This window comes from Syngnathus acus, chromosome 3 (assembly GCF_901709675.1).
Source record: "Syngnathus acus chromosome 3, fSynAcu1.2, whole genome shotgun sequence".
NCBI classification, from domain to species: Eukaryota; Metazoa; Chordata; class Actinopteri; order Syngnathiformes; family Syngnathidae; genus Syngnathus; species Syngnathus acus.
In genome coordinates, this window is record NC_051089.1 from 15,727,344 (window position 1) to 15,754,866 (window position 27,523).

At 39.8% G+C, this 27,523-nt stretch overlaps 2 protein-coding genes across 2 annotated transcripts in view; both read right to left on the reverse strand.

Moving 5' to 3' along the window:
• Window positions 1-67: 67 nt before the first annotated feature.
• Window positions 68-2,119, reverse strand: LOC119120464 (myoblast determination protein 1 homolog 2-like). The gene is made up of 3 exons (XM_037247358.1): window positions 1,385-2,119; window positions 940-1,012; window positions 68-690 (listed from the first exon to the last, which is right to left on the reverse strand). Exons 1-3 carry the CDS (start codon window positions 1,928-1,930, stop codon window positions 548-550), a joined length of 762 nt encoding a protein of 253 aa, XP_037103253.1. The 5' UTR covers window positions 1,931-2,119; the 3' UTR covers window positions 68-547.
• Window positions 2,120-9,038: 6,919 nt separating this feature from the next.
• Window positions 9,039-27,523, reverse strand: part of otog (otogelin) — a 46,420-nt gene continuing 27,935 nt past the window's right edge. Inside the window, exons 34-57 of the mRNA XM_037248059.1 lie at window positions 27,218-27,335; window positions 26,569-26,648; window positions 23,299-25,748; window positions 22,930-23,107; window positions 22,686-22,837; window positions 22,514-22,603; window positions 22,204-22,396; window positions 21,038-21,258; window positions 20,761-20,899; window positions 19,906-20,094; window positions 19,619-19,828; window positions 19,427-19,531; window positions 18,617-18,721; window positions 17,681-17,782; window positions 17,324-17,422; window positions 17,121-17,161; window positions 16,410-16,485; window positions 15,388-15,572; window positions 14,832-14,936; window positions 14,631-14,750; window positions 14,419-14,464; window positions 14,017-14,088; window positions 11,329-11,408; window positions 9,039-10,397 (exon numbers count right to left, since the gene is read on the reverse strand). Of these exons, the coding sequence (XP_037103954.1) occupies window positions 10,197-10,397; window positions 11,329-11,408; window positions 14,017-14,088; window positions 14,419-14,464; window positions 14,631-14,750; window positions 14,832-14,936; window positions 15,388-15,572; window positions 16,410-16,485; window positions 17,121-17,161; window positions 17,324-17,422; window positions 17,681-17,782; window positions 18,617-18,721; window positions 19,427-19,531; window positions 19,619-19,828; window positions 19,906-20,094; window positions 20,761-20,899; window positions 21,038-21,258; window positions 22,204-22,396; window positions 22,514-22,603; window positions 22,686-22,837; window positions 22,930-23,107; window positions 23,299-25,748; window positions 26,569-26,648; window positions 27,218-27,335 (5,357 nt within the window). The 3' untranslated portion in view covers window positions 9,039-10,196. The remainder of the gene's footprint in view (window positions 10,398-11,328; window positions 11,409-14,016; window positions 14,089-14,418; window positions 14,465-14,630; window positions 14,751-14,831; window positions 14,937-15,387; window positions 15,573-16,409; window positions 16,486-17,120; window positions 17,162-17,323; window positions 17,423-17,680; window positions 17,783-18,616; window positions 18,722-19,426; window positions 19,532-19,618; window positions 19,829-19,905; window positions 20,095-20,760; window positions 20,900-21,037; window positions 21,259-22,203; window positions 22,397-22,513; window positions 22,604-22,685; window positions 22,838-22,929; window positions 23,108-23,298; window positions 25,749-26,568; window positions 26,649-27,217; window positions 27,336-27,523) is intronic.

Here is a 27,523-nt window from a genome sequence, read left to right on the forward strand (position 1 = left end):
CGGTTAAGAGTGGGGTCGACAAATTCTGACAGCACAATCAATTGTATAGTATTAAAGCTCCCGAGGCAAAGAATTTACAACTTCAATCCAGAGTGCGTGCTTGTAAAAATCTTTTTACAGTATTTTTACTCATCAGACTGGACATTTAAAAAGATAAATATTCTTTAATAAAAGTATGTTACTCATAAATAACAATAATAAAACAATTCAAAATACAAATAGAGGTATTTTGTTATGTCTTACAAGGCCAAGTTCAGTAGATGTACAGTAGTTGTACAATGTGGATTTTTTCGATAAGGAATCCAATTAACATTTACTTGGACAAAACCTGTGCAAGAACAGGGACAATGTATAAAGTCCACATAAACGCGCGCGTACGCACACCCACACACACATACACAAACTGACCCAAAATTTAGACCCACAATCCAAGCTGAGCCATCTTTCTATGAGGCAGCATTCCAAAGCATTGCTGTCCTTATCAAAGACTAAAGTTAATTATCGCCTGCTCTGCTGTTGTGGAAAATAGTCCTTTGGTCCATGTTTGTCAGACAAGCTTGAAGAACTGGATGGCCACGGGGACCACGCTATCGCCCAGGGAGGTCATTGCCTGGTCTGTGTTGATGCGTTCCACAATGCTGGTTAAACAGTCCAAACTGGAAAGCAGTGATGGTGCGCTCTTGGTAGAACCTGGAAAAGTGAATAAGTGAACAAAATGTGAATTGATGAGTTGTAATGACAGCAGAGACTATTGAAAACATGGATGAAAGAATTTTCATTTTTTTAAGGTTTAGGTACTTTCTCTTACAGTCCATTTCACAAAAGTGTATCAAAGTTAAAAAGAATCATTGGGTAAGGTAATCCCACAAGTCATGACTGAGTCAGTTAAATCCAAAATGAAAAAAGAAATTAGAAACAAGTCAGAAAAGGGAAACTCACTGTCTGTTGTCTGAGCACAGTAAGGCGCGTCACTGTTTTCACTTCTGGTCGAGCACGGAGAGGAGAAATTCGCCTAAAGACAAAGTTGTTCATTCAGCCTTCCAAAATGACCACATCGATTAACTCAGCCCAGTTAAAATGGAGCTTTGACGTATTTAGCTGTCGATGGCAGCGAATATGTTAAGGAGAGGAAGTTTCTGAAAGCCTAAAAACCTTCAGTACATCATGTTCTTGGCAATGGATGCCACTTCTCTGATCTGAATCTGTTTGTCATGCCAACTAAGGAATCAACACATCATAAACGACTATGATGATAGTACGAATGGCATTGATATATCCATTTCAATAGTTGTCACGCTTCAACATTGTAAATGAAGATTCTGTGGAGTGTTTGAATACTGAAAACAAAGCAAATTGACATTTTATGAGCTGTTCTTGGACTCACCATGCCATCAGAGCAGTTGGAGTGGGGGCTGGAGGCGTTCTCGTCTGCACTGAAGTGTTCAAGCACTGGGTAGAAGCTGTCATCCCTGGTTGACCTCAGCAGAGCCTGCAAAGACTCGATGTAGTCGATGGCATTTCTGAGGATCTCCACCTTGGGTAGCCTCTGGTTGGGGTTGGAGGCCGAGCAGCGTTTTAGTGTCTCAAAGGCGTCATTGACCTTGCTGAGACGTCGCCTCTCCCTCATTGTTGCTGCTTTTCTCCTGTCTTCATGTGTTGTCTTTTTCTTGCATGCTTTGCAGGCCCATAGGAGACAGTCACCTCCCTGGTGGAGGTCTCGCGGAGCCCTCACATGCTTGTCTTCCTCTTCTGCCACTGGAACTTGATGATTGTAATGGTTATTATCAAGGTCTTGCAATCTGGGCGTCTCAGCACTATTTAGTTTGCCATCCAGGTCGTCAAAAAACTTCATGTCCCCGCTGTTGAAGCAAGGATCTTCGTAGAGCTCATCGGCCGAAGAAAGAGGCAAGGAAAGGTCATACATATCCATTTTGCTCGGCAGGAATGGAAAATGCTCCAAAAGTTCCTCTGTTGAGTTCTAAAATAATTTAGTTTGTTGAACAAAGAGGGTGAAATGAAAAAACAAAAAGGAATGATTTGGTCAATGTTGGATTGCTAGAAAAGGGCAGTTTTCTTGTAAGGATCAGTCACACTTAACACTCGGTGCTCTTGTTGACTGTTTATATTTAGTAGCAGTTACTTAAGGGGCGGGGCTACATGTGACTGACCAATAAGCAGAGTGGTGTCTGTATGTAACAGTAAATATACAAAGTCTTACACAAGTAGAACTGAACATCAAAACAAAAACACAAAAATTCCAGAGCAAGTTAATCCATTTTAGCCTCATATTTAGTTAGTATCTGGCGAAACAGAAACATCGAAGAGTAGTAAAACAACTAGGAAGGCATTTCACTCATCTTTCTCCAATGACTACATAAAACTTGGATCCATTTGACCATCTGTGCTTCAATCAGTTACTTTTTAGAAAGCATAACATACACAAAATATTTTACTTTAATCCAAAAGATTTCAACTGCAGCATTCAAAACTTAATAGCTATGTAAGCAACTTGATTTGAATGTTTCCAAGAACGCAAGTAAGTGACTTTTTAAAAATGAAAAAAATTATTGTTCCAAATGATGCACTTTATTTTAGATTAACAACAGAAGACAACAAAGTTGACATCACATTTCATCCTAAGTAGTTGGCTAGTTTTGTACAGAATTTTTAAACCCTTTTGTCATTTATTTCCTCATTAATAAAATGCAGCCAAACCTTGAGGTATGAGTGATTGTTTTCTTTCTTTCTTTTTTTAATGAAACTTCCTACATTATTTTAGGTGACTAAAATATTTGGGGCAATGTTTCCTTTTAAAATGGTGTTTAAAGCATTTTGATCATTGCGGTTTTATGAGAATGCCATCAAGTGGTGAGTGACACCAAAACGTGACTGCTCAGTGCGTCAGTTCCCGGTCCTACTGTGGAGATCACAGGGTCCTGAGATCAGAGACCATGATCTGGAAAGGACAAGCACCCCCCAGTGAGGGTCAGCACTGGACAACAGTTTAAGACACTTTGTCTAAACAGGTGACATGACGTAACTTCACTAGCAGATTCAGTTTTCATCTGTTTTTGCTTCAGGTTCATTTGAAGTTCTCGTTTGCTGTTTATTTATTTTTTCCTCTCCCTTTTTTTCTTTTAGCCTAACTTTTGCTAACCACAATTTTGTTTCAAATCTAAGTTTACAGATTTATCTGGGTTCTTAAAGCAACCTTATGTGTTCATGAATTGTTAATGTTTTCTGTGTACTTGAGCAAAATGTTTTACAGCTTCAATGATACACGGAAAGAGTAAGGCTCTTGACACATTGTTGCGATGTCAGAAGTTTAAATTTAGCAGCACATGAAATCCAAGACAAGTGACCTTTGAGCTTTAGCGGCTATTATTGTAAAATAATTCATCTCACCTCCCGTCCCATGTGACTCTTTCACACTATGTTGAATGCTCTGAAGAAGGTGCCAGTCTATTAAAATTGGCTGTCACTGTGTCCAAATGCTTCACTTAATACACTTGCGTATTTCAACATTTCTACAACTGCACCTTTGAATCCTTTCCTAGTTGACATTGGCCGAGAAGCAGAAAACACTTGCCACGTATTTTATTTTGTTTTTTTCTATTTAAAGAAGACATGTAGTTGTGTTTACAATCCCAGATTTACAATGTAGTGTCAAGCAAGTCCGTCTTTAAGACAAAACTTTGAGGAATGTTAATATTCTGCACATCAACCAAAATTAGGACCACTTGTCCAGTATGATGTGAGCCAAGTACTGTTTGTGTTTAATATTTTAGTGATCTTAAATGTTGACTCAGTGGCCAATTCCACGGTATGTCTGTTTACATTGCAGATAGCCAATTCATACAGGATTTTATCCACGTTCGAATTAGGAGGCCTGATTACAATCTCCTTATGAAACCAAAAAGCCTTTAAAGTGTATCTCCCAACATTTATTACGATAGCGCCGTGATTCACTCGAGAACTTGTGATCATTTACTGCTATTTTGAAGTTTCTCAAACGATTCTTCTCTTTTCCCACTCGTTGTTGAGAGTGGATTTCGCCACTTCTCCGCATTCCGACCATGCATGGATGAGTGTGATGCCTGAGAACAATCCTCCCCTGCACTTGTTTACACTCTCGCGCATTGCATTCCTGTGCAGGAAGTACAGTAAGATTGAGATTACCCAATGCAGGCTGACAGTAGCTTTGTTAGAATATTGTTTGTGATGATTGACGTCACTTAATTCCATTGTTTTATAAAACAATGCAGAACAACAGCACAAAGTAAAAGCATCAAAACAAAATGTCTAAGATACGTAGAGCACTAATTTAACATTAGCATCCTCACATATTGAAACATAATTAATAATAAGTAGGATTTTAACTATACTAAATTCTTTGTGGAAACGTAATACAAAATTGTAGCTTTACATGCCAGTTAAGCAGCAACCATTTCTCATGCTTTATGTTTCGGAAACGTTTCCTAAACAGTATCAAAAGCACAAACCAAATAATTGCTTCATGAAATCGCCATCATGTATTCCTATCAGTCTATTGTTTTAACTTCCTAGTGTTCGTTTCTCTTCTGCTGCAATGCTTTTAATAAGTCACCATATTTTGCGAGTTGAACTTTTTTTTTCGGATTTCAGCCTCGTATCTGTCTAATCTGACAAGGGCCCTAGCCAATATATTTTAAGAGATATCGGACTGTTTCTTTAACCACTGAGACTTCATGTTCACATCAGAGGAGCCACAATAACATGAGCATTTGTCCATCCTCTGGTAAGATGACAAGAAAAAAATACAATGTTATCATCTATATTTAATGGGTCAATTAAGGAACGATTTTGTCTCATCTAGAAATCTTACACAAAAATTGAAGTAGCTATCTAAAGTAAAGAGATGTTTAGCAGTCATACATGTGTCATAAATCATTGCACTGTTTGTTTGTCAGACACTCAAATGAAAGCAAACAAACCTTAAATCTCCTTCCCACCGTCATGTCAGCAACCTGACCATCAAAGCTCAAATGAGGAAACCATGAAAACTCTGCAGTACCACAATATTTGAGGCAATGAAAAAGAGAAAAAACTGAATTTGATTTGAGTTCTAAATTTTCCAAATGTGTACTTTTGAACAAATCAAAATACTAAATAAAATTTAGTTTCCATAAATTCATGTTTTTCTCACTGCATAATGATAATGAATTAGTTGTAAGGGCCCAATGATTGAAATAAACGACATAGTTTCATGATCTTTTATTGAAGTAAATGTAAGACATGCATATGCAAGTGAATAACTGTATTTTTATAACCAAGCACATTTCAAATTCGCCATCTAGCTGGCCTCAATAAGGGCAGCATGTTTCCAGTCTCTGACTGGTTGGTCAGAGAAAGTCAACAAGCAGAAGGAATCTGTACAGAATAATAAATTCAGAATATCGGGTGTGTATGAAGTTGGTACCAACTTGCTTTACTTAAAAAAAAAAAAAAAAGGTCTTAAAAAATGGTTTAAAGCAAGTCAAATATGTCAACACAGACCTTAAGACGTATTGGTAAGTTATGTTATTTTTATTTCTATATTTGATACTTATTGTAAATTGTAATTGTATGTACTCTCCCTCACAAGGACTAGATTTAGAGTAGCTCATAGCTAAATCTGGCAAATTTACAGTGTAGGTCAATTGTAGAAGTGTTCATTAATGTGCATTGTCCTTGTCAAAAAAACAATGACTACTACAACTACTACTACTACTAGTTTTATGTTTTTGTCATTTTATTATTGATTGCTTCAGAACTGTATCAAATGATGTATTGTTGTATTGTGTTAACAGTTTTTATAATTGTGACGTGGTTGCATGTGGATTCATTTTGTTTCCAAAAAAGATCAAAATAAAGAGATAAAAGGAGATATTTGCCCGCGTTAAGAGTTGTGACAATCCAGAGGTGGAGGTGGAGTTAGACAGGTGTACAACTTCTCTCCTGACAGGTGGGCCAATGTCACGGTTGTGACTAAAAATGATGACTTCCTTGAGAGGGTTGACCTCTGGACACACAGAGAGTGACTAGGTTTTTAAATAGGACATGAGTAAACTGCTGGGACACAGACATGTGCAGATGGTTTTAACATCTTTCTCTTTGGTACAGCTGATGTCAGCAGACTCGTCTCGGTCATCTCATTTTTTCCATTGCGAAGGTGATACAGCAACTTGAGCTGCTGTAATTGGTTTCAAGTAAGAGGTCTCGCTCAATGGATAGTTAAAAGTGGCAGACACAATCAAAAACAAATGTTTCCATTAATTATTTCTTGGTGATACACACAAGTAATGGAATAGAATTTATTCAAGTTCAAATATCAGGATGATTTCATGATATCCATGCTTTCAGTTTTGATATTGCTTTAGTTAGGCTACCTAAATAAGGTACCTTAGGTAGCAGGTGACCTGGAGCAAATCCCTACGGACTTCAGTGACAGATAAGACTTCAAATTCACATACACACCTACAATTAGCCTGAATATGTTTTGTAGATATGAGAAGAAAAGCCATGCAAATTTCACACACACAGAAAGGCCGGAGCTGAGATTTGAACTAGGAACCTTTTTGACAGAGGGAAATGTGTGTTCAGTTACGTAATGACATGTCCTGACCAGTAATGGTAATATCTAAAACAATTTTGGAATAGGTAGCACTCTGGCATGGGATTTTCATTTATCATTTAATATAAAGTAAGTGTTACTATATTCAATAAAAAAAAAAAAAAGTTGCTGTTAACCCAGCTTTGTAATATTAGTAAGCAGCAGCCTGAGACCATTTCCTATGATTTTTTCTTGAAAACAGATCACAAAGCTCTCTCTCCTGAGGGGTCAAAGGTTAAATCAATTCAACCTGCTCTCTCTATCTGCTCCTGCTGTGACAAAGCCATCAGCCATTTCCTGTTGAGGGGACAAATGTCCAATGCTCTCTGTTGTAGTCGGCCGCGGTCTGGCCTTGTCATCAGCAGCCTCTGACATTGGGATGTTTTTTCACTCCTTCTTATAGGAGTATATCAGGGCAGCTCTGTCCTGCTATTCAAAGACGTGATTTGAAAACGGCACTGATGTGGTGACAACACTGACTTATTTTATGAGCTTGTCATCGGCACAGGAAGTTGGAAGTCACCAGGACTTCAACTTAAAACTACTGGCTGTTGTACTCTGATACATAAAAGATCTAAAGATGATCTAAAGATAAAGAAAAAGTTGTTGTTCATTTTGGAATTATTCACTTTTCTGATAGCTTCTAGTTCAGGTTCAACATCTAGGGAGAGTGTATTGTACGTTGACGTGAACAAAGAGTGAGATTCTGTCTTCTAAATCCTCAAAATGGGATGCATGAGCAAATTAATGAAGCCCTGAAGAAGGGTCAACATTGTAATGATTATTATTCATGAAATTCAGAAAATGTTTATTGTATTCTGCCAGATAATTTCAACATGTAAAACATTTAAAAATTACGAACCAGTTACCAGTTAGTCAAACAAACTTTTAGTACATGCACTTGTTGATGACAACTATTACTATTACTATTTGTATCATCCATGGCAAATCCCTTTAGCAAAGCACCTGAACTTCAAACTGCTCAGCAGGGCTGAAAAATGAATCACTCTGACATTACCTTCGATGAGTGTGTGAATTTACAAACCCCAATTCAAATTAAGTTGGGACATTGTGCAAAAGAAAAGAAAACCCTTTTCAATCAATACATTACTACTAAGACCAAAAAAAAAAATGGTCTCGTCATATTTTGCGCCTCATAATGTGCCACACATTTTTAACGGCACACGGGTCTGGACTTCTAGCAGACCAGTCTAGTAGGTCTACTTTCACTCTTTGACATACTAAGTCACACTGTTGTAAGACAGGCATAATGTGGCTTGGGACTGTTTGTCGAGATAAGCAGGGACAACCCAGAAAAAGACGTCTGGATGGAAGTCTATGTGCATCCAAAATTCTTTTCAGTAAAGGCTACCTTTCAGCAATAATAATAATACGTATAATAATTGATATAATAATTTGACATCTCAATTTTTATTATACATTAATATTTGAATTCACACACCCACACAGAAGAGATGTCTGTTTCTACAGCTGCTTCGTATGTGTCAAGCTAACAGTCACTTTTGACTCCCTAGATGGCTGTTGTTAGCCTTTCATCTTCACCCTTGCATATTTCTTTCACACTTTTTAATTTTGTTGACATTTGACAAAATATTAAAGACCCCTTTCCATCCTATGTCATCAAAACCTGCATATGCATAATTGAAGCAAAGAGATGGTAGACATACTATAATCTTGAATGGAAAGATTTGTTTTTTTAGTGCGGCATTGTTATCATTTTTTAATAGTTTCAACAATTTCAACATGTTCTAGGTCTTAACTCGCCAGGTTTCTGAATTTCAGATTATGTGCTATTATGACCTGATGGAATTAAAGTTGTCCAAGTGCTCACTTATTCTTCCTTGAAACTCTATATTACTGTAATATTTCCTGAAAATTAGGTGAAGTGTGACTGCGTGTCAGAGAGTGACAAGGCTTCAATATCATTGGTGACTCACATCCACTCTGTATGTTCTGTGAGGATATTTCAGAGGTTTTGACAATCCTTGTTGGATATTGTATTCTGGAAAAGAGGTGGACGGAAATTATTTGTTGTTGATACATCTGATGACTAGTCATTCAGTCACTAATATGGCTCAGTGTTAGCTATATGCTTTTTTACTAGCTCTCTATCGCACTAAAATGGACCCTATACCAGCTGATTTGTCTTCACAGCTCAGTCTTTATGATGTGCTTTTTTACTACCTACCTACCTACCTACCTACCTACCTACCTACCTACCTACCTACCTACCTACCTACCTACCTACCTGCCTACCTGCCTACCTACCTACCTACCTACCTACCTACCTACCTACCTACCTTTTTCTCCTTTATTATGCATTTTATGGCTGGTGCGACTTGTACTTCGAGCGACTTATAGTCCAGAAAATACGGTACTCATAATATTTACTGCACAATATCCTTTAATGGCATACACAAAGTAAACACAAATATTCTTTACAAAGAAAATATTATTACAAATTGAAGTTTGTACCATACAAAACTTTTCCCCACAATTTTATTCATCATTTTGTGGTTGATACCAACAGCAATTTAGCAAGTCAGTTGAAAAGGAAAGATCAATGACATACCAAAGCCAAAATTCTTGACATTTTAATGGGATTCTTATTAGTTGGTGTTTTAGTTCTTAGTTGGAATGCTTATTTTCAGCTTGGTGGCTTGATACAATGCTTTAATTGTCAGTCCCCAATAAATAAATAAAGTGCTCCACACACACAACTGGATTTAAATCAAGTCACAATCATTATTTGAATATAGTATAGAATATAGTAAACATTAATTCCCATATGCAAATATACAGTTTTTCACTTTAATATATGTGAGATGTATGAGGAATTTGATATTTAAAATCATTTTAAAAAAATTTGACAAAAACGAGGGGCGGGAATATAAAAGATGGACCACAGACAGTTTTCTAAAAGGGCTTCACAATGCATACACACTTATTGGATGTAACATCTACATCTACACTCAACCTATTTTAAAATAATTGTAAACACAGCAGTGGGTCACTCTTAATGACAGTCATCAAATTACCCCCCCCCACCCCCCACCCCCGACATTTACGCTTTACTGGTTGTTGCATCAAAAACTTTTAAACTCAACTTTTAATTTCGTATGCAAGGGCTGAAAATTGATGAATTTTTAAGGTAGAACTGAGAGTTGGAATGAAGTAATATAAGTTGCTTATTGTCAGACATCCACAGAATGGTACTAACCTTCCTGTATACCTAAGTTCCCTTAAATTTCTTCAATAAAGCACATCATTCTTATTTGGGTTATTCTCTTTAACTTTTTTGTGACTATTTCTATCCCTGCAATGTAAATCTGTCTCTCTCTAGCCTCAAGAGGTCAGAGTTCAAATGTCACAGTGCGCAGTGTGTTTGCAGCTGCCAGCTCGGTGTTTCTTCACCGATCACTTCCCTGCCAGAGATGCAACAGCTTTTTTGCACGGTTGCCAGCAGATTACTTGAAATACTCTGTTGAGGCTCTGTAGGTAGGACCCAAACCTCTGTAGGTCGGGGTTCATCGCAATATCCGTTCTAGGACCACTGGCAGGAACAGTCGGTGGGTTCTTGAATGGCGTAGCTGACCCAGGTGGAGTTGCCACTGCAGTAGAGCTGCACAGAGCGTCGCTGCAGCCCCATCTCCCGACAACACTTGCAGAAACGCGCATAAGTGTTGATGTTGTAGTTGTAGATGCTGGCTGACGGACACTTCCCGTCACATGAAACAATGTTGACCTATAGGACAGAAGAAAACCGAAAGATGGTGTTTTGGACAGATGACAGAGTAAAAATTTTAAGACAACTTGACATAATTGATTGAAATGTTACTTCTTTGGCACATTTTCTGGGTGAAATCCCAAACTGTGACCCGAAACAGTCGAAAATTGAAGGATGGGAAATGATGGTACTTTACTGTGGAAAGAAAATGATTCTGATTTTCTAATAGTGATTTCAACTATACTACAATCCCATTTGTAATTGATTGTAGGATACTGTATTCTTAAAACAAGCATCATACATTCTTTTAACTTTACTGCAATTTACTTAGCTGTGGTTTTCTAAATGTCCTTGTAGAAACTTCAATAACAGCCATCAATCACCACATTGATAGTCACGTAATTTCCAGTCAATAAATAATACGATGCACCTCTGGAAATGTCACATTCAAAACAAAGGCACAAACTGGGCAATAAATGTTATCAAATGTGCATTTGGACATTTCCTGGAAACTAAATCATGCATGTGGTCATACATTTTATGCGTTCTTTGTTCATGAGTGGTTGATCAGACGATCGGTATAGTGCACAGGTATCCAACTCTAGGCTATAGGGAGCCAGATCCAGCTCACCGCATTATTTAATGTGTCGTTCATGTTCTGTGTTAAAATGCCCAAATTGTAAATTGTCTTCACTTTACAAACAGTGAGATTTGCAAGCATTTTGTCACCAGTTTCTCTTTACTTTAAATGAAACAAATGAGAGTTCAACACTTTTCATTTGCTTCTGATTTTCAAACAAGTTATGCAATTATGCTTTTAAGGTCATTAAAGCCCTCAGAGAAACGAGAACTACGATGGAGCAAAAAATTAGTTTGATACACATGGTATTGTGGGATGGTCAGTTTTGCGTGCGAGCGTGCTAGTGAGAGAGTGACGCATGAAACATACCGGTCTGTTACTGCGACAGTCATTCTTCCTGATAGTCATCCTCACTGTCACCTTCTGACACGACTTCCCATCTTCTTTGCCTGTTCACACATAGGCAGGCCAAAGCAAACCAAATATGAACAAGCACAACACAAAGAGCATCGGTGTCTGTAACATAGCAAACACCAAGTGGAAGGAACACTCCAAAGAGAAGGTTGAGGAGGGAGAAGAGCACCGATATTCCAAATCATGCACGAGCAAGATTTAACCAGATTGATGAGCAACGCTTAACCTAATAGTAACCTAATAGTAATTACATTTCTAAATCCTTGAGGTAAATGAAAACCAAATAAAAAAAATTAAGTGATGCGTTGATGAGCAACGCTTAACCTAGTAGTAACCTAATAGTAATTACCATTCTAAATCCTTAAGGTAAATGAAAAACAAATTTAAAAAGAAGACAAATTAAATCAGTTCAATTCACTAAAAATTTCAAGACGGTGTTTTATTAAAAGTATACAGTATACACAATATGATTATATATTTGTAAATAAACAACAATACTGTGTTGGCTTTGCTTTGTAACCCATAGGCAACATCTGTAATGCTTGTCAAGAACAACATTTTGGGTGATTTAATTAGAGTATAATTAATCGCTATAATTTATCCTGGACCCTGATGACTTTGAGAATGTCAAACTAATTTAAATTAGCTTTTGTATTTAAAAACAAATACTACTCAGTCGTGTGAACCACCATGGAAAAAATACGTGCGTGTGACGGATAGACGACTAATCACATGGTGCGAGTGACGGATAGAAGACTAATCACACAGTCAATCTATTTAACTCTGTCGCATAACCATGAAAGAGAGACGAGCTTGCTTTGTTCCAGCCGCCATCACGGCAGTGCTTCAGTGATGATGCCAGAGCCACATTTATCTGATGAATGTTCTGAATGTGCTTGGACCTACTGACGGGTCAGTCTATTAAGAGGCTACAGCAATGTTTGTGCACTTAAAAACTAAATCAAATATTTTTTTACAGTAATAACATGATACTGATACCTCTGACAGTTTCAATGAAAATTATTTCAAGCTCTAATCGTTGTCATACAGCGCTAATTGCTGAAGCCAGTTGGACACTTCTATTTTGTGTTACAATATTTCAGAACTATGAAGATCAGCTTTAAATATAACTACACACCCATCAGGCAAAGCCAACTCAGTGGACTCTTTGTCAACAGTCAGGGTTCATGTTACGTGGGAGTCACTGGGGACTCGAGCTCCCACGAGGGAACAGTCATTAAAGTCATCCACCTGTGGGGGTTTTTTGCACCGGCGTAATTTCTTTATGATGTCATCATCTGATTAAAAAAACATAACTTTGTGTGAATTAGATACACCAGTCTGTGTCAGGTATCTGTATTATTTTATTTTATTTTGAACTTTTATTTGAATGGATGTTGCACTAAAATTGTAGATACTGCACCAAACTGGACTTTCCCCTTGTACAGCTAAGAATTCTATTCTATTCTATCAGGTTAAAATCTTGAGACAGCAATGCAACGTAGTTGTCGGTATGTCTTGTAGCCTACAGTTTTAATTGCAGGCTCAAGAAATGTGATTGTTTTGTTGAAAAGAATCATCGTGTGTATATATGGGTTGTGAGAAAGCAAATTAGGCTGTCAGAACTACTATATGTTGGACTTGGGAAGCACAGTGCATCACATAACAGCTTTGGTTTCTCAGCAAGCTAGTGGAAGAATGCAGGAGCATGGCAACCTTCTAAAGCAGCTACTTGGGAAAATGTCCCCAAACACCAAACCACATCACTATCAACTATGGCGGACATGCAGACATCTAAGGCCAACTACTGGGTCTCTACCAACAGCACATTGTTGGCAATCAACAATGCACTGCCCAAACAGTGCTAAATGTGGAGCGAGTGTAGAGACAACTCAAAGTGCTTTACATAAAACATTATGGATAGACAAAGTTTTTATTTAATTCACACTTGTTGGTTTTACACCCTCGAGTGACAAAGAGCTCGAAGCAAGCTTTGATTTGGAAAAGTGTTATTCACTAAATATGAGTGCATTTCAATGAGTTTAAAGAACATGTGTAAAGATTAAAGATTAAAGTCCCAATGATCGTCACACACACACCTGGGTGTGGTGAAATTTGTCCTCTGCATTTAACCCATCCCCATGTGATTTTAATCCATCCCCTGGGGGAGAGGGGAGCAGTGAGCAGCAGCGGTGCCGCGCTCGGGAATCAGTTGGTGATCTAACCCCCCAATTCCAACCCTTAATGCTGAGTGCCAAGCAGGGAGGCAATGGGTCCCATTTTTATAGTCTTTGGTATGACCCGGCCGGGGTTTGAACCCACAACCTTCCAGTCTCAGGGCGGACACTCTACCACTAGGCCACTGAGCTGGTGTAAGTGGTAAAACTGTATTTTAATGGTCTCGCTAAAAGGTGGATTTTCACCTATTGCGGATGGGTCTGGATTTTTTCTTTTTTGTTTGCAATGAACGGGTGTTCACTGTATACCAGCTCTTGTTCTGTTTACGTGTTGCATGTATTTTCTACTCCAGTATAAAATAAAAGTTGAGAGGACAGCCCTACTTCGGTGTGTTATACCGGGAACATTTTGGAGGGAATGAGTACATTGTTGAATATCAACAATATGCGGTTGTAGTTTTGGTACCTCTTTCGCAGTTTGTGTTTACTGTGGGAGTCAGGGAGCTAACAGGGAATGGGAACAGAAGGAATCCGGTACCTGGTGGGATTTGTACATGTTGGTAAGCTGCAGCACATAAACCACTAAGCCACTTACATGCTTTCAGGTGCTTTTCAGTGACTGTTAAAACAGCAGCCGTTTTATTTTCACTGAAAATTACACCGAAAAAAAGCACACTAATGTGAATACTCAGAAGACAATCCTGACAGCAGAGCAAGAGACAAATTTGACATTGTGGCTGGGAATTTAAACTGCACAGGTGAATATTACGTGTCAGAGGCATGCTGGGCGACAAGCGAGTGTCAGTTACAGCCTACAGCTCTACACTAACTATATTACAGCTGTGCTATGCTAACATCACAAACTCACATGTCTTGCAACATCCGTCCATGTAACTTAAGATAGTTCCTCCAATCTGCACACAAAAGAAAGCAAAAGTAATGAATCATCAAAACAATAACTAATTTAAAGGGGGCGGAGTTAATAGTCTAGCGCTAACAAGGTAATATTTTTTTTTACCCTAATCCCAAAATGGACACAAGCCAACATGTTTTTGTGTGCACGTGTTTGATAATGCTGACCTTCATACACTCTGTTTCATTGAAGGGGGGACAGCTGAAGGGGTAGGAGATCAGTGTCGGGCCAGACAGAGTGTCTGAGCATTCAAACTTCAGGCAGTTGGACACCCAAGATTTCCCTGGCTGAAAACACATTCATATGAACTATTCATCTATATTATATAGTTAGAATGAATATAGAATATGTTGACACTAATTGCCCACCTTATAGAGCATTGTTGACCCATTTTCATGAGTGTAAAGGCATGATATATTCTTGCAAACTCCACAGCACGTAGATTGGTCTTTTGCAGGGATATAGATCTGATTCTACCACACACACACACACGCACGCACGCACACACACACACACACACACACACACACACACAAACAAACATTCAATTACGACTAGCCCACAAGGAGTTAGGTAATGTCACTGTTATCTAATACAAGGTCATATGTTGAAAGAGATGCCAATCTTTCTCACGGAATATTTACTTAGAACACTATTAAATAATCGTTTTACACTTCCAAAATTAATTTCATTTAATTACTGTAGAATGCTGATATAAAGACTATATATTTTAAATGTATTAATTATTGGACCTCATTTAAGAATCACAACTCCAGCTCCCTACCACGGACCAAAAAGCATGTTTGCATAATTCCAAAGTCTCAGAAAATGAGCCAGCATTTTACTTTTAATTTCAAGTGATACATCTGAGGATTTTTTTAAACCCAAACCTTTGATCAAAATAGTTCCCACTTTATGTCTTACGATTTTACAGAGGGCCGAGCAGTTGGTGCTGCTGGTCCGGAGAACGTGAAAGCCACTTGACATGTCCAGGGTGCGGCTGCACTGCCGGCTGTAGCATAAGCCGTCCTCACGATGTTCCACCAGGGTCTGACCGGGTCGCAGCACCCCCTGTACCACCCCCTGGTACAAGCATACCGCCTCTCGCACTGCATACACATCCACGGTTTGGATTGCATGGTTGAAATGAAAATACAATGTGGAGAATGAATAGCCAAAATGTTCATTAGTTTCAAACCACATTTTACAAGCCAAAGAAACTGCATCCAAGTTCACTAGCCAGCTTATGATGTACATTAAGTAAAACTTCCTGTGAAATATTTTCTTTGGTGATATACAATAAATACATTTTGTGCAGATCAATCTATAACAATTACCGTTTTTTTCCATGTATAATGCGCCCCCATGTATAATACGCACCCTAAAAATGGCATGTTGATGCTGGAAAAAAGCCTGTACCCATGTATAATACGCACCCAAATTTTGACTCCTACTTAAGTCCGTAAACGTAAAATTATTTCAGAAAAAAGATCATCTTTGGGAACAACCGGATGTTATTCTGCCGGTCAGTATCACTGCGCATGCGCTAGCAAACTCAATAGCGAAGAAATGTTTCGGATTTGTGTAGGGTACATTGTGACAGCAAACGAGCAGGTGATCGAGCAAGCGTCTGATACGAGAGCATTGTGTTCGTATGGAGCGTGTTTGAAGTGAACAGCAGAGAAGAAAGCGCATCTGTAATGGCGGCCTCCGTATGATATCCGGATTAAAAAAATAAAAAAATAAAAAAATAATTGTACCCATGTATAATGCGCACCCCAGATTTTAGGACAATAAATTAGTTAAATTTTGCGCATTATACGTGGGAAAAAACGGTATTTTTCTTCAGATTTTATTTTTCATCTGTACAATGAATTATAATGAATCACTTCAGCGTATGAAGTTCCACTGGGTATATGAGGCCAATTTGAAACAACAATACTCACCACACTTGTATCTTTTGCAGGCACATTGATTCTGTGGGTCAGACAGGAAGGCCTGCTCCAGCTGAGGAGCCTCTCCCTGCACAACACGATCAGATGCATGTTGATATTTAATGATCTGTGCACTCCTACATATAAAATGTATATATATACTATTTTGTTCTGATATGATGTGCAAACAGGGGTCCCCTAACTACCAAGCAGACGGACCAGTCCCAGTCCGGGTCAGCAAGTCCTTTGGGAGACTGAACCAAAACTATTCATTGTTATTTTTATTTGATTATTTATTTTAGTTCATCATCGGAGTCATCAGAGTCTTTTGTTCTGAAAATCTGTTATATTTGCACATGCCTGTCCAAAAGCTGAGATGATAGAATCAAGACCCTACAACTTTGAAGAAAAAGAAAGCTGTACTTAAAGACAGTTTTGTCAGTTCTACTTAAGGTACGGGTTATTGCTTACAGGTATCCCATGCACCAAACCTTTCTACGGAAAATGTGGCGACAGGCTCGCGATAATTATACAACAATTAAATTGAGCGTATTGGTAAGTTGTATTTTATAAGTTGCTTTCATGTTAATTTTAGGTTTTTATACAGGTCTACCACAATATACCTTTACATGAAACTGGTCCAAGCCACAAAAAAAGCATAACGCACATCCAGCTCTGACATCTCAAGTGCAAAAAAGGCAGATTTTAAGGACTTGAACATACCAGTTCACATTTGGGAGGAGCAATCTTGTCACAGGAGCACACTGAAAACAAAATATGATATGAAGTCTAGAAATATGTAATTGAAAGACCAAGCAATTCAAGAGAATCTGAGAATACAGTGAATGCTACACATCACAATATATATATATATATATATATATGAAAAACTGAATATATTTCATATACTATATTTTATGTTGTACCGCATGTGTGGTTGGCACAGCAGTGATCTGAACTGGTCACTGACACCAGTGCCATCCCAATTGGACAGCTGAGTTGAGGACATCTAGAAGGTTCACATACTAAACACACACACAACACATTCACATACAGGTTCATTATTATGGAGTAAAAAAGTTAAAGAAAAATATGCGTTTTTTGTTTCTGTAATTGTTTATGTGTGTGCGTGTGTGTGTGTGAGCGTGTTTGTGTGCGTGCGTGCGTGTGTGTGTGTGTGTGTGTGTGTGTGTGTGTGTGTGTGTGTGTGTGTGTGTGTGTGTGTGTGTGTGTGTGTGTGTGTGCGTGTGCGTGTGTGTCTGCGTGAATGCTTGTGAACTAACCACATTGGTAGGTGGGGCAGCAGTGATCCTTGGTGTTAGGGCCCACAGTCAGAACCTCCCCATCCCGACACAGTGGAGGAGTGTCCACACAAGATGAACAGACTACAGTAAATAAGCACACAAGTTCTTAATCACACTGTACAACACACATATGATTACAGTAGAAAACATTACCCTATTTACCGGACTATAAGTCGCTCCGGAGTACAAGTTGTACCAGCCATAAAATGTATAATAAAGAAGTAAAAGACATATATAGGTTGCACTGGAGTATAAGTCGCATTTTTGGGGGAAATGTACTTGATAAAATCTAACACCAAGAACAGACATGTCATCTTGAAAGGCAATTTAAAATAAAAATAGAATAGAGGCAACAACAGGATGAATAATAGTACGGTATGCTAACGTTACATGACACATAAACAACAAACTGAGAACGTGCCTGACATAACATATTAAGAGTTATTCAGATAACTATAGCATAAATAACATGCTAACAAGTTTACAAAACGTGTCACTCCAAATCACTAAATCCAATGAAATCTTCATCCTCTGTGTCACTTTTAAACAACTCCGCTAACTCCGGAGGTAGAATAAACGTCTTCTACATCAGAGGTCCTCAACCATATTTATTTATATAAAGGCCGGTCCGCGAAAATATTTCTGACACGTAACCGGTCCGTGGCACAAAAAATGTTGCGGACCACTTGCAGTTCCAATTATTCCACGGGCCTAGAGCGCCCTCTTGCGGTTTAGTGTGAAAATAACATGTGAAATTCTATAATAATGTGTTAATAATTTCACACATAAGTCGCTCCTGAGTATAAGTCGCACCCCCAGCCAAACTATGAAAAAAACAGCAACTTATCGTCCGGAAAATACGGTACTTGTTGGCTATATTCGTTACAAAAATAAAAATAATTGTTTGATACTTACTGCAGATGTGAGTCAGGCAGCAACTGTCATGTGTTCTGGTCGTGACCAAGGACTGGTCACTTCTACAGGTGGGAATATCTGCCTCACAACTTGTGGGATCACACTCTGTAACCAATGTGCAATTGACATAATGTACTTTGCACATGTGCAGATCAGTGATTCCCGAATGTGCCATGAGCGATACGAGTATCACAGGAAATTATCCATATTTTACTTAATTCATCTGACAATTATATAGTATACAGTCCCCATCCAGCAATGTATAGTGAAAAACAGAACAATTACATGATCTCCCATTGGATGCTGCATAAGGCATTCCTGTTGAGTTCTGTCATGCAGAAATTTGGGCCGGGTAGTATGCCCTTAAAATAGAAATTTCACAAAATTAACAGTTCCCATTTTACTCATTTATTCCCTTCACTTATAGAAAGAACAAATAGCATTATTCAAAACGTGTTAAACTATTCAATTTAATACATTAAAATTTTAATTACTTAACTATTGTACTTATTAAATTATTTTTTGTTTCCAGGGATTTGCTTGTTACAAACAAGCTTTGAAACTTTTTTCATTCAAGTTTATTTTTTCATTAACCTGCATCAACTTTAAGATATTAAAAATATCTTTCTTTCTGACTCCGCTTTTGCGACGGTTCGCAGCCATGTGGTTAAGGTCAGCACTGCAAGTCAGTGACATGTGGTTTGTCCCATGGAAGTCGCAAACAAATTCAAATTAACTGATAAAATGGATTAATTGCCCGGCGCTAGCAGGACTATATATTTGGACCAGAGGCTGTCACTGTGTACTCACCGCACACATAGTCTGGGCAGCACGAGTCTTTTCGGTAGTATGACACCAGCTTCTCCCCATATTTACAGTCAGGAGGCAGGAGGTCACAATGAGTCTGATTACACACTGCAAAGTCATATGACGTCATCTTATGTTTTTTAATAACTTGATGAGCTCCATACTGTATTGGTGCTGGACACTCTGTGGCCTTACCACAGACTTTACGGGGGCAGCAACTGGTGTCATCTGCCAGGCTGACGACCACCTCTCCTGCTCGCTGGCACACAGGCGCCGTCGTGGTGGAACAGTTGTACTCCACAGGGATGACTGTGTCCTTGTCGCAGCGGTACATGCAGCAGGAGTCATTTGAGGCCTTCCACACCTCACCGTGTGCACGTGGAATGCCAGAACTGTCAGTGCAGGCTACACAAATATCACAATTGAGTCATCCAAGTGCTTACATGCCATTTTCCATACAAACTGCTGTAGGGATTTCTTACCACACTTGTTGGGGGGTATGCAGAGGGCAGTATATGGCCGATGGAGAAGCGTTCCTTCCGGGCAGGCACAACCCTCAGTGAGGCCTGAACATTGGTCTGGGTCTAAATCAGAATTCTGGTTTGGACATGACTGAGCTGTGCAGACCGGCAGACAGGCATGATATCGCAGCGTTTCAGGGCACATGAAGGCTACAGGAAGAGAGACACAAAGAGAATGCACTGGACAGTGTTTCCAAGTGAATTATGTAGATGCACAAACCGTCTTTATGCATCTTTTTAACAGATTAAGGCATACAAATTTGATACCTTTTGATAAGTTTTGAAGGCCACTTTGATATACTTTCATTGTGAAGACCTCTCATTTGGTAAACGACGCCACAAGAAGCAGGCAGTGTGGGTTTGTAATTATACCACAATAATTTAAAATAATATTTTGCATTGAAATTCTTTATATTCTATATGAAGTAATTATGAAATGGCTGCAATGATTGCAACTTTCATGTATCACTGAAAGGAAATGAAATAAGTCATAAATTGTCTTGTTAGTTGTTCTACCCAATTGGACAACTACAGTATATGCCATTTTAAGACCACCCCACTTTGATAGGTAAATTTACAGTTTAAATATACTATTTGAAAATAATTGGGGACTTTTTTCAGAATTTTGAGAAATCAGAAAATACATGTTTATATGACCTAATTGCTGAGACAAATGCATTTAAAAAATCCAATTATGGTAAAAAAAAAAAAAAAACAGTAAAGAAAATAATGACAAGGGGATTGGAAAACCCAATTATGGTAAATAAACACATTAAAATGACTGAAGGTGAATGTGTTTTGGGGATTCAGTCTTACGACAGTAATCTGGTCTCCTCCACTCAATACAGACGTTGAATTTGTGGCAAGAGGCTACGTAGGCAGCCAGTGCCACACACTGGTTGTTCACATACTCCGCATCTTGGACCCAAACCTCACAAAAAGTACTTGGGGAAACCTAGACGAATAAAAACATGATTTCATTCTTCTTGGTAATCAATTGATGTCATAATGTGGTCATCTGTCTGACTGGCTAATTTGATTTAGGCTGAGAAACTACAATTCTGTAAATTACTTGCTTAATGTGTGAACCTACAAAGGCATGGCATGGGAAGAAGACCGGTTTCTGCACCATGACCAGGCACCGTGAGCAGTCACTGGTGGAGCAGTTGAACTCTCTGCGTCGACTGTGACTGACATAGCTAATAGTGTTGGGAACCTCCCAGCTACTGATGAAGAGCGATGGATCCACGTTCCTCCCCACAGTGGTGCCATTGGCCAGAGTCAGGTCATTACTTGGATCTCCATCACAGAAACCTACAGGGTGAGTGTGCGTGCCAATGCAGAAACACATAAAAGCTTAATGACATATAACAATAATAATAACAATAACAATAATAATAATAGTAATCATAATAATAATAGGAGCAGCACGGTGGGTGACGCACTGGTTAGCATGTCCACCTCACAGTTAGGACGGTGCGGATTCGATTCCACCTCCGGCCATCCCTGTGTGGAGTTTGCATGTTCTCCCTGTGCCTGCGTGGGCTTTCTCCGGGCACTCTGGTTTCCTCCCACATCCCAAAAACATGCTTGGTAGGCCAATTGAGCACTCCAAATTGCCCCTAGGTGTGAGTGCGGATGGTTGTTTGTCTCTGTGTGCCCTGGGATTGGCTGGCAACCGATTCAGGGTGTCCCCCGCCTACTGCCCGATGACTGCTGGGATAGGCTCCAGCATGCCCGCAACCCTCGTGGGGACAAGCGGTACAGATGATGGATGGATGGACATCCCTGATCTAAGCACGAGTTTTCACTGTTCACTGTTTTCATGAGTTATGTGTTATACTGACTGATAATAGAGTTGTGATAACTACGAATAAATGATACATTCTTTCCTCATTAAGATGAGGGAGACCGGGGTCAATGACATATTAACACACACAGGAATCCTCTGCAGACAACTAACATGCATTATTTGGAACTTTGGGAAGCAAAATGAAATCTAAAGAGTAAACCCACATCAAGCATAGAGAAATAATGTAACCCAGACCCTACTTGCTGTCAAGCAAGAATGTATCCATAAATCTCTACTAAAAAAAACATTAGTTATATTATCCCTTTTTCTTGTCTTTGACTGTGATAATGTTCCATAAAAAAGGAAACTTGAATAGATCTTGGATCTTAGAACTTTTTGTGTTAATTGATGCAAAATGAAATCATGTTGGGTACACTGCAGACTTGACTATTCAAGCCAGTTCATACCACATAGGCCCACAGTAGGCAGCTTCTTGCTGGAGCTGGGGCTTCCACTGTCGATCACCATCATTCCAGTGCTGTGATACCACTGCAGCTTGAGACCAGTAGGGCTTCGGATCAGATACATGTTGCCTGTGTCGTAGATCTCAAAACCAAGCTTTTTAAAACGAGGCCTGGCATATCGTGAGTTGACATACAGCTGCAGGAAAAATGTGCAATTTGTTAGTGTTAATAGTTCGATTTCATACTGGAGCCTTCCAGCCCTCATGTTTGAGTTACTATACGTATTAAGAACAAATAATCCACTTCGTCCTACCCTCCTCTGGAGCCTGTCGATAATGATGCGGTCGAAATTATGGGTAATGTTGAGTGTTACCAAACATAGGTTTGTAAAATTCCACCGAAGCTTCAAAAGACATTCACATTTCAAAAAGTTATTTACATCAAATTGACAATAGTTTTTTTCTTTATGTATGACAATGGCTTACTTGTGAGTCTGATCCAGCAGGGCACTCCTGTACCAAAACACTGACTGTCTCATTGGGTAACTGACTCATTATGAACCAGGCAGCTTTATAGATGGCAACACTACTTCCGTCAAATGTGATCACATTCAAATCTGGAAACAAAGAGCAGCGACCTGCAACAGAAACCATGAAACAGTGACATCATGAATCTACTTACTCAACACTGGATTAGGTACATATAAATCAATCATTGTGTTTTTCGTACATGGACAGTCCCACTGGGGGCAACATTTGTCACCATTAACCAATATGGCAAAACCAAGAAGGCCACAGTTCATCGGCTCAGAGGAGAAGGAGCAGCTTTGGGACTTATTGAACAAGACGAGCTGGCTGTCCACACAGATGAACTTGGTGCACTCATCAACAATCTCTGCATATGGAGGCTGATTTAAAAACATAAACAGAGTAGGAACATTCAAATCTTGTGCGGTTTATTCAACAACTGCAAAAATAATGTAATACTTTTTGTTTAGGAATTCTTTGCTTCCTTTTCGATTGCTGTTTTATCAATTAAATCTATTAGAAAGGACCATGGTGAGATGCTCAATAAATGGATGTTGTAAAGTGAACCCACCGTACACATCCTTGTGACAGATACAGCTGTGGCTGTTACACTATCTGATGTAGGCTTGGATTTTTCCAATGTTGTTACACCAGGACTGGTACGATTCATCCTATCCAGCACAGTTGTTTGGACTGTTTTGGTTACAGGAATAGACGATATAGCAGGAGTAATAGCAGGTCTCTGAGTCTGGATGGTTATATCAAGTGGTGGAGATGTTACTGGTTGGGAAATGCCTGGTGCCGCTTCAGATTTTGTGGTTGTCAGGCCAGAGATTGGTATGGTTGCCTCAGGCATAGGAAGTGGGGCCACTGATGTGGGCATTGTTGTTGTGTCTGCTGGGGTTGTTGTGCTCACTGAGGTTAATGATTCTGCTGATGTGGTTGGAGATGGAGCTCCAAATACAGTTGTTTTACTTGGCTGTGGCGTGACAGTTGGTGAACTGCTTGTTTTGATGGTTGCTGTCAGCGGTCTTGTTTCTATAGTTACCCTTGCTGTGATTGGCCTCTCGGTTGATGTGATTTTGGGTGTAACTCTTGTCACTGGAACTCTCTGTGTCGGTCTAACAGAGGTCATCTGTGTGGTTGCAGTTGTAGTTGTTGCAGCAAATGTAGATCTTACAGTTGACGCAAGCTGTGTGGTGACCTTGATAGGGAAAGTTGGTTTTCTGGATGTTGAAGACGTTATGTCAGGTAGAGAAACAGATGAAATTGGCGTTGTTGTGTCTCTTGTAAATTCCACGCTGCTCGTTACTGGATGCATTGTCACTGCGACTGGTTGTACTGTAACAGACCTGTGGGTGGTGGTTACAGTGACAGGTCTTGTCGGCCCTATTGTGAGAAAAGTATCAGGAACTTCGGGTTTAGGGGGACGCACTGAAGTAATATGTGTCTTGGTTTTAAATTCTGTAGTAGGCATCCTGTAAGATGTAGTCTTAGCAGTTGTAGTAGTGTCTGCAGTTGCTGTAGCAGAGGTGATGACTGGCCTTGGCACTGGAAGTCGAGGTACTTCAGTTGTTTTAGTCAAACTGACCACATGTGGAACAGTTTGAGAGGTGCGCTGTGGTGTTGTCTTTTTTGTATGACTGTACAACTGGCTGGAAGAGGTAAGGAAATCGGGAGGATGTTGTGAAGTCTGCGTAGTGGAGCTTGATGATAGTGGAGGAAGAACGGTCTCCTTGGGACTAACTGGTGGGGCAGTTGACTTTGCAGATAAAATTGGACTGGTGGCCACAGTGGTGGCTACAGCTATTGTTGGAGGTCTTGAAGTTGAAGACTGAATCGAAGTAGACCCGGGAATTGTGGCTGTAAATTTAGGGGGTGGCTGAGCAGTCAGTAATATGGTGGCAGCAGTTATTTTGGACATGGTAGATTCAAGTACGGTTGTTGTTTTTGTAGTTGATCGCCGGTCTGAGGCTGCCGAGGTCGGACTGGGGACAGTTGAAGTCCAAGCAAAATGGACCGGCAATGATGTTGTAAGCTCAGGAGCAGCTGGGGTGGTTAAAATTACCTTCTCAGTGATGAATTCAGCAACAGGGGGAGTCATAGTCTTTGGACTAATGAACTGTGTTGTTGTTCTGGTTTTAAAGGGTTCAACTGGAGTGACTGACTCTGTGGTTGTTGGTGAAGTGACTGTTGATGCGGTTGTTGTTTTGAAAGGAGGTGGTGCAAACAGGGGGGAAGTGGTTGAAGAGGCTGTACTTAGTAAACCAGGAGTGGCAGGTCCGATTGGGGACATTGGAGGAGTTCTCCCTAGTGTTAAAGGCTTTGTGCTCCTAGATTCAGTGTATGTAGTGTCAGTAGATCTGGGTAGGGTGGTCCGGTCTGTCACTGTTGAAGTCTCTGAAACTGGCGGTGTATGAGAAGTGGTTCCAAATGGGAACACCACGAATGGATGTTTTGTCTCTGTGGACTTCTCAGTGGCAAGTGGAAAAGCGGATGTTGCCCCCTCAAGAGAGCTAGTGGTTAATGTTGTGGTGGGCGTGGCTTTTGTGGTGACGCGAGGACGGAGGGAGTCAGTGGGCCTGGTGGAGGAAGTTAACCAGAAAAGAGAAGTGATTACAAAGGGAGTACTACTAAACCTGAAGGTGCTGGATCCAAAGGGGCTGATGGTGGCACTCTTAGCAGCGGTATGGTCTTTGGTGACTTTTAGAGTGGACAGAGGTTCATCCACTTCAGGCCTTAAAGTGGGAGGCAATGGTGCAAGAGGTGCTGCTGTTTTGGAAGGTTCAGGAAGAGCAGCAGGTGAGGGGATGGTTGGTTGAGTTGACTCATCAGAAATTGATGGTGGCGTGCTCACAGCAAGAACAGTGGTGGTGATTTTGGTGGTTGGAGTAGACCAAGAAGAGGCAGATGGACTAGTGGTGGTCTTGAGTGATGCAGTGGTCGACGCAGAGGATATAGTCCCAGAACTTGGTATGGCACTGGTTGGAATGATGGGCAAAATAACTGGGGCTTTGATACCTAAACCCAAAACCATGAAGAGCATGTAAGAAGAAAATGTATACACACGAGGATATACCGTATTTTCCGGACTATAAGGCACACCTTCAATGAATGGCCCATTTTAAAACGTTGTCCTTATATAAGGCGCACCGGACTGTAAAGCGCACCATTAATGCATCATGTCAGATTTTTAATCCAAATCAAATCATTCTCCATTTTATCTTTTTTATTTAAACTTCAGATGCAACAAATTACTTTATAATCCCAAAATAATGATCCATAGTCTTTTTGATTCATGATTCATAGTCTTCAGCGGGCCACTTATGATTGATTTCATGACACAATGCTTCGGGCCAGTTTCAATTTAGGAATTTGGTCCATATATAAGGCGCACTGTCGGTTTTTGAGAAAATTTTAGGTTTTTAGGTGCGCCTTATAGTCCGGAAAATACATTACCACTGATAGTTTGTATTCATTTCAGAGTGCTAGGCTTTAATAAACCAAATTGTGACTACGGAGAGCATGGTTAGGCAACTCCGGTCCTTGGGGGCTGGTGTCCTGCATATTTTCTATGTCTCCCTGTTGCAACACACTTGATTCAAATGGTCAGAAAATTTGCAAGGTCTGCAGAAGCTGGATAGCAATCCTGATCATTTGAACCAGGTGCGTTGCAACAGGGAGATACAGAAAACATGCAGGACACCAGCCCTTGAGGACCGGGGTTGTCTGCCCCGGATATAGAGGATGACCATTTAGCAATGGGGTCAAGTATTGCAAATTAACATCAATACTTGCATACAAGAAACATATCAGTAAAATCAAGAATGATTCTACTCACAGTCTTCAATGTAGACACAACGACGAGTAACTTCATCCAGGACCATTTGTGGGGGGCAGACAGGAAGACAGCCCTCCACTCTGATCAACATACAGATCAATTCAGAAAAACAATATGTTATAGAAAACCAGTCCAGACTTAAGCACAGATTAATAGAGCAAAGGAAATAACTTTCCTAAGACTGGGATGGAGCTTATTCTAGTTGACGTTGGACAAAACTCAAAACGCTATACTGGTCACCAGCCAATCACAGAAAAACAAGCATTCATACTAACTAACTAGCATTCACACCTTTGGACAATTTGAAGAGTTTGTCGGTCCATGCATTTTCCAAACCAATAACGCATAAATGGTTTTTTAAATGTGGGAGAGTACCTGGAGTAAACCCAGGCATGCATGAAGTAGACACCCAGTTGCTTGCTTAGATTTATTTCGAACATGATTTAAAGAAAATAAACAATAAAAAACAAACAACAAAAAACAAACAATATATATCACTGTTCGAAAAGGAGTAGGAAGAAGCCTAGGCTTATCATGTCCTACCCCTATCCATCACTTAGTTCCAAGTGGGAACATTATGATAGTAACATGATAGTAACAAAAATATGCCTCCTGACTACAACGGTCGGCGTGAACGAATTAGTCTCACTGTGGGATGGCAACACAGGCTTCCGCTGATGGGTCGCTGCAAGTTTTGAAACACGGGCTGACGCAGGAGTCATATCTCCACTGGCACTGTGGACGAGGCAGGTCATCTGGGCCAGAGCCTCATGAAAAAACAAAACATTTATTGAAATTTTGAACCTGCAAAAAGAGACACAAAACAGACTGCGCCCACAAACCGATGTGGATGCTGATCTACTAACCGGGTGCAACCAGGACTGTGTCTGCCAAACGGGTGAAATTACCAGGCAGTTCTTTTTCTGCATTGTGGGAGGAGTACTACTGATTAATT

Excerpts from the sequence above, each read along its gene's own strand:
- LOC119120464 (XM_037247358.1), bottom strand. The coding sequence starts at position 1,930 with ATGGATATGTATGACCTTTCCTTGCCTCTTTCTTCGGCCGATGAGCTC. Across the intron at positions 1,013-1,384 it reads CCAACTGCTCTGATGGCATG|GCGAATTTCTCCTCTCCGTG; the intron begins GTGAGTCCAAGA and ends CTTTGTCTTTAG. Across the intron at positions 691-939 it reads CTGTGCTCAGACAACAGACA|GTTCTACCAAGAGCGCACCA; the intron begins GTGAGTTTCCCT and ends TCACTTTTCCAG.